General features: G+C 41.4%; 1 protein-coding gene across 2 annotated transcripts in view; it reads right to left on the bottom strand.

Annotated features, from left to right (window-relative positions):
• Positions 1-224: 224 nt before the first annotated feature.
• stat5a (signal transducer and activator of transcription 5a) overlaps positions 225-15,971 on the bottom strand; it is a 51,129-nt gene continuing 35,382 nt past the window's right edge. For both annotated transcript variants that reach the window (XM_051387369.1, XM_051387370.1), the window contains 18 exons: positions 15,207-15,344; positions 14,764-14,920; positions 13,370-13,459; positions 12,230-12,404; positions 11,556-11,686; positions 11,300-11,451; positions 10,725-10,880; positions 8,128-8,307; positions 7,249-7,336; positions 6,447-6,569; positions 5,988-6,080; positions 5,156-5,362; positions 4,322-4,416; positions 3,909-4,051; positions 3,084-3,239; positions 2,898-2,949; positions 2,317-2,427; positions 225-2,139 (listed from right to left, as the gene is read on the bottom strand). In XM_051387369.1, the coding sequence (XP_051243329.1) occupies positions 2,016-2,139; positions 2,317-2,427; positions 2,898-2,949; positions 3,084-3,239; positions 3,909-4,051; positions 4,322-4,416; positions 5,156-5,362; positions 5,988-6,080; positions 6,447-6,569; positions 7,249-7,336; positions 8,128-8,307; positions 10,725-10,880; positions 11,300-11,451; positions 11,556-11,686; positions 12,230-12,404; positions 13,370-13,459; positions 14,764-14,920; positions 15,207-15,334 (2,361 nt within the window). In that variant the 5' untranslated portion in view covers positions 15,335-15,344 and the 3' untranslated portion in view covers positions 225-2,015. The remainder of the gene's footprint in view (positions 2,140-2,316; positions 2,428-2,897; positions 2,950-3,083; positions 3,240-3,908; positions 4,052-4,321; positions 4,417-5,155; positions 5,363-5,987; positions 6,081-6,446; positions 6,570-7,248; positions 7,337-8,127; positions 8,308-10,724; positions 10,881-11,299; positions 11,452-11,555; positions 11,687-12,229; positions 12,405-13,369; positions 13,460-14,763; positions 14,921-15,206; positions 15,345-15,971) is intronic.

The raw sequence follows: 15,971 nt of genomic DNA, 5'->3' as shown, positions 1-15,971 counted from the left end.
ACCTCCAAGTGATAAACCCAAACCACAAACATGGTACATACATCGAACAGCATACAGCGGCATCTACATCATGAAAAAGTACACAGTCTACAGTGGAACAAAGTCTAAAAATTATGATAATGGTAATGAAGGATAATATCACAAGACTGTCCAAGTAGCTTCAGATTTCAATAAAAGGAAAGAAAGCAAGATACAAAAATTTTTTGAGGACAGAAATGAAAAGATAGCTGAGGGAATATCTTTAATAGTGTAATGTCTGTCGGACAAACACAAAAGTACATAATAAATTCTTCTCTGATTTCCAGTTGCTCTATGTCCTCTGGGACTTCTGGTGACACAAGACTTGAAACTTCTGCTCAGACTAGGAGGTATTTTTACGTAAATCCTCAACAGGGTCATGCAAAGGGGTTACATTCAATAGGGGAGTGCCAGAGAAACAATAATAAAATAGAATTATGATAGAGAAAATAAATTCATATATTTTGTATACACAGATCATTTTCTATTTGGCTTATAATTCAGCTAAGCAAAGCGTTTCATTCCTGAGGTGCAAGGCTGTTGTCAACGACACATTTTCTATTCAGCGTTGTGTGTGTCGGAGGGGGGAGTGGGATAATAGTCTCAAACTTTTCTATCAGACTAATGTATTTGTTATTTTTCATGTGTAGCAAAAAGGGGACGCATGATGAAAACTAATCTTGACCAAAAACAAAAACCAAACAAAGAAACAGACTGAGATGACACTACATCCTTGAGTTCTATATGTAGCCTAGTGGCCGGTGAGTCTGTACAAGCATTGAAAGCTTGCACCTACCTATCTATGCCTTGCAACACCAGTTGCTGGTGCGGTTATGTTGTCACATAGAGACTTGCGCACACAGGTTTTGCCACTGCGTCATTACACAGCCACAGGGACAAGTGGATGGATAGGCGGAAAAGTCCGATGGGAGCACCACACCCCCATTCAGGCAGTACAACCAGACGTGTGACACACTGACATGCCTCCAGACTTCATCAGGTGAATGGTTTCAAGCATAAAGCAGCTAACAGAGTTAGCCGTCGGGCAGCAAGGGGTCTTCTTTGCACATATTAACAAATCAGTCAAATTACAAGAACAAAACCCAATGAGCGTACCTACTAGTGTGGATGTGGTGCAGAAACAACAACAGAGCCAAGAGTAACAACAACTGTCAGTAGAATAATGCGAGGTAGCGTTGATGAGGGGAACAGAGGGACCTGAGAGGACAAGCAGGCAGCGCTGGGTAAATGCTTAGATTTGCATTTCTGTGTACAAACAGAAGACAAATAGCCCTGTGAGAGCGAGGAAGGTGCATAAACCCCCCTCCTGGGGTTTCAGCTGGTGAACAAATCAGAACAAATACGTCGTACACTTGCGCATGTGTACCGTGCGCTGATGTGTGTGCTGTCAGTTGCAGAGAGCAAAGAGAGTCACTCTGCCTTTAGGTTAGTGTATATAGATTTGAAAAAACTGACTGTAACTCTGCAGAGCAATGAATCAGATAATGTTGAGAGCAAAAGCAAAACTCTTCATTAAAGTTTCTTTTTTTGTCAAAGGGCAAGTTCAATGTCACTATCAAAATACTGATAACCCATTTACAAAGAAGAAAATATAACAAAATAAAAACATTCAACTTTTTGAAATGACTTCATACAGTAGCATATTTTTTAAATCGGTTCAAAATCAATTGGAAATGCATGCACAATGTTACCATTTCTTTTCTTTTTCACAATACTGTAACATTGTAGGTTTTGCATTATACCTAGTCTGTTTTACAAACACTAATGGACACAAATAAAACCAAGAGAAGTCACTGACATGCATGCTCTCATGCTGAAAAGAAAAAAATCACAACCATTATTAACATTTCACATTATAGCTATCTGAAAAAAAAAAAGAGAAATTAATGGAATTTAACCATGAGAAATGTCAATGCAAGTGGGGCAAGTGGGAGGCAGGGTTTGTTTGGTGTTGTCACGGGTTAAAAGGTCAAGGGTCAGGACTGTTGGCCACCCCACTGGCTCTCTACAGGCCGCCGGAGGAGCTCCTCTACGTGCCTCGCCACGTCTATGGTGTCGTCCAGGTCGAAGTCTCCGTCCGCGTCCAACATAGAGTCACTCCTGCCACAGGACACAGAGTGGAGCCAAACCACACTCAGAGAAGCCGGCAGCACATCACCAAAAAAAAAAACAGCAGTAGCAACAAGACACTCTTTACTCACGCAAAACACACACACACACACACACACACACTCTCATACTGAGCAGCACATATGTTTAAAGGACTTCTTGACTCACATAGGTGCGTATATGCTGTAGGTGTGAGGGTGATTGACAGGTGCTGGGGAGGCGCTGTGATCCATATAGGTTGGGTTCCCACTTGCTGGGTCTGAATTGGCTGTAGCAAACCTGTAGATACACACAGAAAGACACACACACACACACACACACAACACACACACACACACACACACACAAACCCAAGATAAAAGCCAATGAGTCTATGTTCAACAGTTGCCTAAGCAACTACACCCAGCGTGTTTTCCAGGCCTCACTGCATCATTATGGCCGTTCTCTGTACTGCAGGTGAACCAACTGTGGAGACGAGGGAGCGGGGCTTGCTAACTAACAAGCCTAACTCTAATGATGAGCGGAAGACAAGCTCGCTCAGGAACCCTGGCCATCCTTAATTGGCCTCCTCCAACTGTAACAGCTAACTAATAGCTGATCTGAATTCAGGGTCCAATATTTAGTGATTAACTCTAAATGTTGCCACAGAGGAAAAACTGGGTGGGTGGACGGCAGGGAAGACAAAAAGGAGAGACAGAGCAGGAATGGAAGAAACAGGAGGAAAGGCAAACAGGAAGCTTGATACTTACTCAGGCACCACTTGTTTGATTTGCGGTTTCACGTAGCCATCCACTGCTTTAGCTTTGAAACAAAGAGAGACAGTTCAGTGCAGTCGTCAAACAGCAATCAAGACATACTTTCACTATAAAGGCTTTGCAACTGTGATATTAAATAAATCCAGTAACAGCAGCCTGTGCAAACAGAAGATTGCTTACAGAGCGGTGGGGTGTAATATTTGGAGAAAACCTCATCCTTGGGTCTGTCGGGGTAGAGGAACAAGAGATGATTGAGATCGCTGATGCGGTCAGCCAGAGAGCGAATGGAGAAGTCTTTGGTTGTGTAGGGCATGAGGTTCCAAACCATTCTCTCACCTGCAGACACACAGCACCCACACCACAACTTAACACTGTTTCTTGCCACCTGAAGTCCAACATTCACTCTCTTTTAACTCAGTTTTGGTCTCTGCCAGCTCCTGAGGGAATATCTAGCTCTTTAGGGGCTCAATACCTCACCATGTTCACCAGATAGTTGCTAGATGGTCTGGTTTGCCATTCGATGCTGACCAGGCAGTGTATAGTTTGTTTTTTGAGCACTGTCACTGAAAACAGTTCTCTGTAGTTTCATCACTTTGAGCGACCAGTTTCACAATGTCAGACTGTTTTACAATGTCATTTGACCGCACATTGTTAATAGTAAAATACTGATTATAGCTGCTTTAAGGTCGTGTCGTCATTTCTTGTCCATATGGTTGAGTCTAATAGCTCTCACCAAACTCCCTCGTGTAAGCTGATTGAACAATACTCACCTAGCATGAAATCATAGATGGGCAAATTAACAAATGCCTTGTAAAATAACATCTAGCAAGCCAATGAGACCTAATTGTTTGGAAATATTTTTTCCCATCCAAAGCAGGGCTATAATTGAGCATAGTTATTCAGTGTATGTTGTGGCAAGTTTGTAGCTGGTATCAACATAATTAAATACCCGAGACCTTGTAACAAAACATTTTACCAGCACTTCTTGTGCTGTGACTGTCATACCTGCTTTGTTAGGATTTTCTGCCACCCAGGCAATTGTAATTCCTCCAATCTCAGAGTCACTAAAGCGCAGAAGGAAAGTACCATTGGGTTTGGACATCAGCATGTCCTGAGCCTGCTGCTTGTTCACAAAGCCCAATATGGCTCTAAAAAAACAGAAGAGAGTTATATAGAAAAAGTAAGAACATAAAACTGTCATGTGCGTAGTTTACTGGCGAGAGCGAGTCCAGCTCCACAGGTTGCCATGGAAAACCATGAAGTGGCCTGAGTTCACATCAAAATGGGAACAGGAAAACATTTACTATCACCAAACCACTGTCAAATTGAAAAAAGAGAGGTAACGATTTTATTTTTCTGGTTTGCCACATTTTACAACCAAAGACTGACACTGACAAAGACCTCTTCAGTTTCCTTACCCGTCATTCCAGTGTGGTTTGAGATGTTTTTTTGTGAGTTCCATCACACCATCAAACCACTGCCAAAATGTGAAGTTCCTGCCGGGCAAGCTTTCCTGTAAGTAAAAAGTTTTTGAGGAAAATAATTTTTAAAAAGTACAAAGGATTCAAACAAACATGTACATCATTAAAAATCTTTTCATATTCCTTCTTGTCCATCCACCCCATACATACAGAGAACATGTCCTCATCACAGTCGTGTTTATGATTTCACCAAGTGTGCAGCTGTATGTGTATATGTTGTGTGTGAGGGAAAAAGGAAAAGGAAGAGAGGTTGAAACTGTGCGTGTGTGTGTGTAGCTTGTACACCAGTGTGTGAAGTGGTTGAAACTTGATGTTCCGGTAATCTAATGAGACTGATGGTGTGTGGTGAATGTGAGTGCGTTTTCTGCCATCACCAGCTGCTTTGAGACAGAAAATGAGGCCTCCAGCCTTTCACTGTGTGGACAAACAGACCCATTAAGATGCAGACCTGGCTACTGATGAGGCATTCTCACTCAAGTCGACTACAGAATAGGGCTGTAGGGACACTGCAAATGGAGCACGAAATATTTCTATGTATGAATAACCAATAGTAAAACCACTCCATGGAGAACAAGCACACAGCTAAAATGGCTTACTGAAACTAGCCTGTGGGCATTTTAAAAATGCAAGGAGAAGAAACCCTTTCTAAGTATGATCCATAAAGGAACACTGATGAGAACAGATAATCAGTATGCTCTTTGTATAAACTGTGTGTTTATATACATAGAGAAAGAGAGAGAGAGAATCACAAGGAAAGAGACTGGTGCTGACCCTGTTAAACTGTGACCAAGTCATAGTCATGTTACGGTAGTCGTCAGGGTTGTTGCTGGAGCTGCTGAATGCTTTTTGAGCCAGGAAGACCAGGTTCTCTGCAGACAGGCCTCGGTTACTCTGTACCTCAGCCTTGTACTTCATGTTGATGGCATCGCACAGCTGAGGCCAAAGCACCTTATCTGGCACGAGGAAAGGCACCCGTCCCTGTAGACATCAGAGGATTTACATTAGCTTTATAAACACGAGCGAGGTGGCAGCAGAATGTAATAACAAAGTCATGGATAAAATGTGCATATACATAATATATTGTATCATTGCTTCTGCGAGGATTAAGCACATTTTTCATAAATTGATCCAGATGAAAAGAAAATAAACCAAGCGGCAGACAACACATGCAGTAAACAGTCATCTACTTGGGGACTTCACCTTGTATCTAAATGAAAAAAGGTTATTCAGGAACTATTGATTATTTTTTATTATTGCATCGTATTTTTTGTATTCCTTTAATTAAATGAGAAATGGTTTAGTCTATTAAATGTCATAAAACAAGAACAAATGTGCAGTGAAGCATCTTTGTATGATAAATTAATTCAAGTGCTCAGTCAGTTTTTAGAATTGTTATTATTATTATTATGTTTAGATGTACACAAATTCTGTGTGTTACATGACAGTTAAGTTAGGGACTCTGGTGAATATTGATGAATAAAAGGAAATTTGATGCGTAAAACTGCAGAGTTTATGTGATAGGTGCCTGAAACATTTAAAAACACAGGCTAGTTGAAATTTGAATCATCTCTAAATAAAGGTTTGAACACAGACATTTACTCACCGGCTCTGCAAAAGCGTTGTCCCACAACACAGTTGCTGTGGCATTATTGTCTTGGCTACCGTGAACTATCACCACTACTGGAAGTGATAACGTCTGTTCAGAGAAAGAAGGGAGGCCATCAGTATAAGAACGCTGTAACATTACAGGTTGCCTATACTGCAAAACAACATGACCTTCATAGTATCTCTATGGTTCAAATAATAAATAAGAGCTTTTTAAACAACATATCATTTCTGGGAAGAAGACAGATGAGGAATGGGAATGAGTAGGATTTCTTGGGCTGAAGTGGTGTCACAGTACAGTATGTGGAGGAGTGAATGCTCTATGTTTTGTGATTTAGGGTTAAGCATGAACAGATCCCAGCTATTGTGGGGATAAGAATGGATAGTATCTTTGTGGGTCAAGGCATAGTAGTAGTAGTAGTCTTTTCTTCCACCTCATCCATCTGTGCACTCTTACCTTCACTTGAAAGACAAGCTCATTGCCTCCAACACTAAACTGGGACTCGAACAGAATGGTGAACTTCTCTTCTGTGACAGATTCTGCTCCTCGCCTGTCCGATCGCTTGATCCTCTTTAAAGACTACAGGGAAGGAATGAGGAATATTGGATATATAAGGTTAGTGTCTACACAGTTAGGCTGACAATGCACACATTCTAGATACAGTACATGCATGAATACATAATTCACTTTGAGTCTGCCTACAGGGCTGACATGTAAATAATCCATGGAGGTCTCTGGGGGAATGGTGTGCACAACATGTGGGATGTAGAGACAGGCTCTCCTGAAGCTGCAGACTGATCCTCCAAAGCACTGCTGAGTTGCCATGGGTTTGTGCAGTACATACCGTATTGTAATACCCATACTGCACATCACTAGACTAATTATACTGGATGCTGCAATACAGCTCAACCCTGTTGCTTCTAAATCCTATTGGATCCCAGTAGATTTATTTAAATGCTGTTTCAATATAGTGTCAATGTATTCTACAAATCCCACAAATATTGGAACTACATTAGTGAAAATCTTCCACCACAAGGAACTGCTTCACTGATGTAACTTGCTATTTACGGTTATTATAGGAAAATGTGATTTCAAACATAACTATGACATTTTCTTTTTTAACATAGCGCCACTTTTACAGTCTTCCATACTACTAATGGACACGGTGATCAAACACATCTTGTCAGTTGCTTCACTTAACAGCTACCTACTGTGTGTTTTTAACTTAGGGTAGTTACTTCACTTCAGGAGCACTCACCATGTTCCTGAAGTGTGCGCTGAGAGTGCCTGTAGTCTGGTGGTACTCCATCACACAGTTATTGTTGAGAATTTCCCCACTGCTGTCACTGAAGGAGAGAAACAATCAAGGAGTGAGTCAATTAGCTGTAATGTCTGCTATGACACACTGAGAAATATACTTTTCCTAGAAGAAATTAAAACAAAATTATGCTTGTTTGGATAGCAGGAACTGAGTGAAAATAATGCAGGGTGTAGGAAAAATGGTACACATTTTATATATAATTGGAAGGTTTAACTACCACCACCTCTATTTTCTATACAGATGTCTCTGGGCTGCGGATTGGGTGCCATATCAAGTGGTTTAGATGGGGAAAAAGCAGATGACGACTGAGCTGTTGAATTGCTCACCCCTTTAACCACTGGCTGCCTGGCTGACCTACAGTATTGGTAGGTTTCTATTAGTCTGGAGGAATGTGGAATGAGGCTGTGGAACAGGCTAAATGTGGATTCTGCATCCACACCATAGATTCCTCTGAGGCATTATTAAAGTTCCAGCCATGTCTCTGTGGTGAGGTCTGGAAACACATTGGACCAGAGTTCATCCTGGAATCCAGTAATCCCTGTAGAAACTAAGACTCCTTATCTTAATGGCGCCATGAGAGCTCATCTCACCCCACTATGTCCCCACTAAAGGAAATAGGGATAATAAAAAACTCTGTGTACAGAGGAGGGGAAGGAGTAGGATTTTGTGTTGTTGCTACAATGTCAAACCACTCATTGTGCGTGACTTCTTGAAACATCTGATTCAAATAATAATTTTTATTTTTACTTTTGTAATTTTTCCTTGTGTTTTCTCTTTTTAAATCCACACTGAAACAAATGGACACACTGGACTTACTTCCTTGTGTTTTCGTTCTTCAGCAGGGCCTTGGCTTGCTGTTCACTAATGATGGTCGCTTTGACCTGTGGCGGGTTCATGTGGACGTTCAGTTTCCCACCCACTAGAAGGCGCACTGTAGCGGCAAACTTGGTTTGGGTTTTTAGCACCTGTGGAGGCTGTTTCTCAATGATGAAGGTACTGTAGAGACAAAAAGAGAGAATGAAATGACAGAACTAGGCCCGGTTGATTAGGTGGCTCAGTTAATCAAATCCGCCAACTTCTTTTCTTTTGCATCTCATAAAATATAGCCAAAAGTATGAATGTTTTCAAGAAACCGCTATATTGAGGGTGACCACTTGTGGATCTTTAGAGAAAACCTTTGTTTGGATTTTACCAATATTTAAATCAAATCAAATCTGCTTAATAACCATAATGGTTTATTTGGATGCATTCTTCCAGTTTATTGTAGCTTGTTACAATGTAACAACACAATACAACTGGGTTTTAAATTATGGCTGATTCTTAAGTAAGACTGCATTTGATGTGAACACAGAATGTATACAATGCATGTTTAATACATACAAAAGAAAGCATGCTTCATCAAATGTTTTATGAGGTTTAAATGCTGTAAACATGTTCATTAGACTTTAAGTACACGCACAGTGTGTTTTGGTGTCAAATGTTGAATAAAAAATCATTGTTTTCCTGAGAACATTAGCCTTTCAAAAATTACCTTAATTGTAACCATGCTCACTAATGGAAGCTCATGAAAGTAATCAGTCAACCAACAAGGTCAGCAATTGTTGACAAACAATGTTGGTCTGATATTCTGTCCAGCTGTTTTCTGATTTGCATATTAAGACAAAGGGTTCAGAGTAATATAGAGAGGATGTTGTTGAGGAAACATAACCTGTGTTTGTACTGTGCGTGATCATAGCAGTCCATTACTGTCTGGGTGTAGCTTTGTCTGTTGCCGAACAGAAATCGCAGTGACAGAGACATGACCTCTCAATGTGTTATGGGTCCCTGCTGGGACAATCTTCTAGGAAAGTGGGAGAGCATGCTGTCAAAAACTTCACATTACTTCCTGTTCAGAGATGCTGGAGGGCTAAAAGACCCTGGCAGATTTGCCCTTGGGCCAAAAATAATGTACTTAAACACATTGCATGTAGCCTTGCTTTCCTTTAATCTCTTGCACACTGCATGCTCTTTGTCCCTGCAGATCCCTTTCAGGGGCATTCAACTTCCATCCTTTGCCTCTGGGCACATTTGGATTATCTTATACTCTTCTTCGCCCTCTTGTGAACATGGCCTTCTTCTACCAAAACAGGACTTCTTCTCTCCTCCTGTCCATGTCTCATTCTGTACTGTTGTGGTTTTAAACAGTGGTGGATGATGTAATGTGTTAAATGGGATTTCTAGTTGACTGGAGCAAAGGGACTTCTGTTTTGGCTCAGCACAGGGCTCAGACTTTAACACATGAAGACAAGACATGCACTTTAACTTTATATAACAAAACTTGCCTGAATGTTCTTCGAATACATTTATTTCCTAATCATAGACCCCATCGCTACTACAATTTCTGTATGTAATCTAACTTTAAAGTTTAAAGAATTTCCTAAAATCAAACCCCAATTTTGATACCCTTAATGCTCAGCATTTATTCTGTAATAGTCATTCAATGTCTTTATAGTCAGTAATTAATTTTCTGTTTAGTAGTTTTCATTGTAAGTGGCGGAGTCTACCATTTCCATGCTGGATAAAATTTGCCCTCACAGGCATGAGGGAAAAAACGCATGCATGTAATTCAGTATAATTGTATCTCATTACTAAAAACGTCACTGTTCACTCTCTTTACACCGTATCAGAGCTGTATTAAGTTACTGCTAATGCCAACCGAACATTTCCTGCTACCGCTTCACATTAAAAACACTGAACTGGTGAAACACAGGGAGGCATTCACAAACACAAAACAGCTTTTTGACAGCAGACTAATTATAAGTATTGCACTTAGTAATGAAACAAGAAGGAGCCACAGAGAGCTGCAGGACACAGGTTCCATACCTCAGACTCCCCAGCAATGTAAACAACTTTACTGTGCTCTGCTGTTGTTTGGAAAATTACTCATGGGAAATTGGGATTGACCAACTTCTCTATTGTTTTGCTGCACTGTAAACATGTAGACCAGCTATTTTGTTGCATTTCTGACAAAGTAGACTTCAAAGTATAATCTAAAGTCGTCCCTTATTGCTCACATAGCAAGTACTGAAACAAGAGAATACAAACAAACATAGTCACAAATTCCCACACAATTATAGAGTAGCTTCACGCATGTGGATTAAATCACTGGATGGATAAACGGAATGCCTGAGTAATTTCATTTTAGTAATAGATGATATCTCTCATTCTGTTGACCACGGAAGCAACTAAGGTTAGTTGCATAAAGGCCAACGCAGAGTGCAGGAAAGGGTGATGCCTCAGAGTACACAACTCACCCACCCGCTTGCACACACTTTCCAACCTACATTCATGCACTTAAATCAGCTTTTATAGTCAAGATTCAGTATAGATAAACACACAGACACACACACACACACACACACACACACACACACCTGGTGACCAATGCTGAGATGATATCTGTGATTGTACTGTTGAGTTCGTTGAGGAGCTCTTCAATGGGGCCGGGGATGGGCAGCTGTTGTCTGAGGTGCTCTGCCCTCCGAATCTGCTGTCTGTTTTGCCAGATAGTTTCTGCCAGCTTCTCACACCTAATACACATACAAACACACACACACACACACACACACACACACACACACACACACACACACACACACACACATAAGAATTAGGCTTAAGCATAGACATTGGCAGTGGTATTTTGTGTCTACATTGCTTCTAGAAATTTGTACTGCAGAAGGTTTTACTCCAGCAGAACAATATGAATTAAAAACAGGATAGTTCAAAACAACTATGAATGACTAAAAAGAAGAGTGTACAGCGAGTCTGAAAAGTCTAAAACCGAGACATGTCAGACTGGATTGCCTATGTCTTTCATAAACCAGAGCCAATAAACTTTGGAAATAAACCCAGCGGTAGTCAATTGAAAGCTTGTAAACCGGTGACTCTTTGCTTTGCGAGGCAGTCTAGTGGCTGTGATCCTGGTGGGAGGTGGACGAGAACTCACCAGGACTGCAGGATGTCCAGGCCTCCCTCCGGCGGGCCCCCATTGCCTGCCAGCTGTTGCCGTCTCTTCCACTGGATCAGCTCATCATCAAGAATGATGGTCTGCTGCTTCCTCAACAGCTGCAGTGTTTTCTGGTGCTTCTCTGCCAGGTCCTGCACATAAACAGAAAAGTGAAGGTTTAATTGCGATTACACACTGTACATACATACAGCGCATTATTATGTGTTACTTCAAACTGTGTGTGTTCATGTTTTACCAGTCTGTATTTCTGTAGTGTGTTGGCCTCTCTGGTCAGCCATGTCTCCACGGTGGCTCTCTTGCTGAGAAGGGCGGGCTCCCGTAGCTGTCGGTCAGCAGGGGGAAGCGTGGCCAGGCTGGTCAGCTGAGCTGAGAGGGGGGGGGTTGTCACCATCCATAGGGGGGAGGGATTGGGATGAGTTATAGAAAAAGGGAGGAAAAGAGAGAGGAGGTAAAAATCTCTGACCTGTGTACATAGAGTGTACATTATCCCCAGAGAGGAATAATGATTTACTCGGGAAAAGCTCCTCTACCATAATAGAGCCATCATAAGAGCTAGGTGCTTTCTGAATGATGCTACATTTATGCAAAGGTTGCTGGGTTATGGAAGCTCCATCTACAGGATCTAGCATATTTTAGATAGCTGTGAAATGTATGTGGAGTATGTGATCTTTTTTTATACAATTTCACACCTTGACTGTTTGAATCTGCTACTAAATATTGTATGTGTATATTGTATTTGCAATCAAACAAAACAGAAAAGCAACAAATCTTCAATTCTGAAAAGCTTGAACCAGCAACTCCTTGGCATGTATCATATTATCAAAACTCCTCACAGTCTACTCAGTCAAAACATCTCTTCTTGCATTACTTTAGAGCAGCAATAGCGTAATGCAAGTCCTCTTGTCTTACCCTGGATGCGGAGGCTCTCCTGGTACTGGATTATGAAGTATTCTTGGTTGTGCTGGAGCTTGCGCAGATCATTCTCAGTGTCCTGCGTCAGCAGGCGAAGCTCCTCAAAAGCTTGGTTGATCTGTTGATATTTCTGAGACATGCTGTCCATCATCCCACCCACCGGAGAGCTTGACTGTCAATTACAAAGCGAGATTGAGAGACAGGCACAGAGAGACAAAGGAAATGGCGGGTTTGGGAACAGTAATTGGTAAGGTTGGTTTTCCACTGGATGGTGCATGGCCTATATGTTGTCTGTCATTGGATTGTTTATGATGTTGTTAAATGAAATGGCTGGCCCCTGGTGAGTTGAGAGCTGAGCTAGTGAGGGTATCCGTGGGGGTTGGATCAGAGATAAACCGAGCTGGACTTGATGCATTGACCCATGCGTGTGGCAGTTGGGCAATTTAACTGTAAAAGCCTCAGTGACACAAGCCTGATGGGAACACTGCAAATAGAGAAGGAAGAAATGCATTTGCTTATCATACTCAGGCAGACTGTGTGGTGAGTTAAACAAGAGAACTATGATGCCTAAAGGTTCAGACGGTGAAATTCAATCAGTCCAAATATTCATTCCACTAATAGAAAAGGCGTATTGTGACTGGAAATCAATTCACCCCAGGAGTTGCTGAGAGTCACATGTTTTACGCACTGCTGGCTTTATGGTTTTATAACTCAGTGCTTGTTATAAACTGTGAAATATTTTACTTCCATTTTTGACTTCCTTCCATATTGCAGTGTAGAAATACAGAAGGTTTACTTTTACAAGGCCATTTTACGGCATGATTGAGAGGGCATGAGTGGCTGCAGGTATTACATTTATAACAATGCAAACCTTGGAGGGATAAATGGAGGAAAGAGAGAGTAGTTACACAATCACACAATATCTGAATCAGACACAGTTATGTAGTTGAGCTTCTGCTTGTGCTTACAGGCTTTGTACAGGCTATGAAAACAATAATGCATGGGAAAGCCACAGGTGTTTATCTATGCAAGTTTATATTTCAGTGGGGATGTCTTTGTAGACAAATGAGCAAAAGTGTGCTTGCATGTGACAGATCAGCTTATGTATTTCACAGCAAACGCATGCATCCTACTCACATTGGTGGCCTCTCTGACGAGCCTCTGCTCTGTGTAGAGGATGTGTTTGATGCATCGCACCAACTCCAGAGGACAGCGGTCATACGTGCTCTGAAAGACAAGGAGCACATGTGCTGTGTTAAGGCTTGTTAGCCCTTGACGAGCGGAGTGGCCGCTGCACACAGGACTCACCAATTTAGTCACATCAAGGAAGCTCGCTAAGTTCTTGAGCCAACGCCACAGACACACTAAAACCCATTAGACGAGCTTAATGAGATCCATCTCTGAAGCACAGCACACTTCATATGGAGACATGATTCATTAGAATACACACATATTGTCACGCACACACCAAGGTTGAGTGGTTTATGTGTTACAGTAATATTTTTTCTCCTGATGAGTAATGTAACAAATTGCATTTTCACTTTCTGTTTAAAAAAATACTGCTGAAAACAATTGAACATTTAATGCAACTTCATTATCCCACTTAAAGCAGGAAACAACAAGAATATCACCATGTGACTCCCAGCAGTATTTTTTTACAGAGCTTACAAGTACGCACGTTGGTGACACAAAGAGAACAGGGCGTCAACAGATCTGATTGACCTCCGTTATTCTGACTATTGAAGGTAAAAGAGAATCTCTAGTGAAATATAAAAATAATATAAGACATATGGCACATTTCATAGATCACACTCAACCACATCAATATATGTACGCTCACAATCGAAGAAGGGAAAACAGAGTGGAATCTGGGATTGCAGTTTTGATGTTCTGTTCTGTTTCTCTGCCTGGTTTCAGGGAGGGGAGAAGACAAACAGAAGAACGGATCTGTGAGCAGGCAGCGCGATCATAAATAGCAGCGCTGGCTGGCTACCAAGGCCCTCACTTGGGCTGTCCTCTTGTTTTCCTCATGGTGGATACAACCTGTTCTTAAAAACATTTTGTGCACTGTGTGTTCTTTCTAAGAATTACGGCATGGAGAACAGTTGTGCCGTCCAACCACTTGCTTATCATCTTCACAAATTGTAAATAGTTTGAATGTGAGTGTTTGCTGAAAACATGGCTATTGTCTAAGCAGGTGGAATTCAGAGTTTCAATATTATACACATTTTAGTAATCCTCCTGAGTTGTTTTTACCTTATTTAATTACATGAACTATTTTTGTTCTTCAGATTCTTTATCACAGCCTCATTTACTGATGAATCTGACAAATACCTAAAAGCCATATACTGTACATACTGCCTTTGGCCCTAATGACAACACATGCAATTGCTCTCTCTCTCTGCAGAGAGAATTTGCATGTTTTTTGTTTTTGTTTGTTTTTGTTGTTTTTCTTGCTGGGCAAGTTGAAAGGTACTGTACATGTACGCAGTGCGGTTCTCATGATCTATGTATATTCCCCAAAGACTTACCTTAAGCTGGCTGGCGTAGTGTCCCAGTTTGATTTTGAGTAGAAAGCCATCCTCTCCCACCTGGTGCTCGGCCTTGTTCTGTAGCTCCTGGATCAAACTGTCTAGCAGGCGTTTGGCCTTGAACTCCTCCTGTGGGTTCTCCAGGTCTATGGCATCCCTAACAACCCACACACACACACACACACACACACACACACACACACACACACACACACACACACACACACACACACAAGACACATACAAAACACACATTTATTAATAAATGAACTCTAAGGTGTTGAAAATAGCAAGCAAGAAGCAAACTGTCCAAATGTGCTCTGATTGACAAACATACAACACAAACATTTGTGCAGGAATATATGTGGGCATAACTGTACACACACCTACACACACACACACACACACACACAACAATCTGTTGGTGCTGCAGAGCAACTCACCAGAGCTGGCCCTCTATCCACTGGGACAGATAATGTCGCACTTCAATGGGGAAGTGCTGACCATACAGAGACTGCATCTGGTGCAGAGCATCTCCCTGGAGCTGCTGGGCCTGGATCCACACTGCCATCTTCAACACCCTGTAGAAAGTTGAGGAGCAATCAATAGCAATTTAGCAAAAATAGCAACAAGAAAAAAAGCCTTGTTCGCGACAAGCACTGCGTGGAGGCCAGTCCTGGATTCTATTGAGCTAACTTAGAAACACATCGATTATTCCTCACTCCATTCTTTTCTCTTGTAACATTAAAAGTGAAAAAACTGTTAAATGTCTGTGAAAATACAGACATCAAGCTAAGCAACCAAACAGGGTTGTGTCTGATCTTGCATTTTTCTCTGTCATAGCAGGACTAACTGGTTCGGCCTGGGACAGCTTTAGTCTTTTAGCATTACATCATGTATAGCCATTGTGTATTATTTAAGACCCCTTTAAAAATTCAGTATCAAAAACCTTTTTTAAACAACTCATGGAGCTATAAGGATAGCTTAATAGTTAGCTGGCTACAGCTGATACAATCTCTCAGCGACAGTTTTGCCTCATGCTGACTGTTTCAGTTTCCAGTTAGAATTAAAAGAAAACTACTTCTGTGTACCTCTGTGTGAAATCAATTACTTTTTTAATGTCAAGCAGTAAATTTGCCATTATTATCACTGTGAACGCGCGAGAAGGGAAAGCTTGACAGCAGAGCAGGGCTGAGCAGGCTGTCTTT

Source organism: Dicentrarchus labrax, unplaced genomic scaffold (genome assembly GCF_905237075.1).
Source record: "Dicentrarchus labrax unplaced genomic scaffold, dlabrax2021, whole genome shotgun sequence".
Taxonomy (NCBI): domain Eukaryota; kingdom Metazoa; phylum Chordata; class Actinopteri; family Moronidae; genus Dicentrarchus; species Dicentrarchus labrax.
Note: the sequence above shows the minus strand (reverse complement) of the source record. Positions and strands in the feature narration are given on the sequence as shown.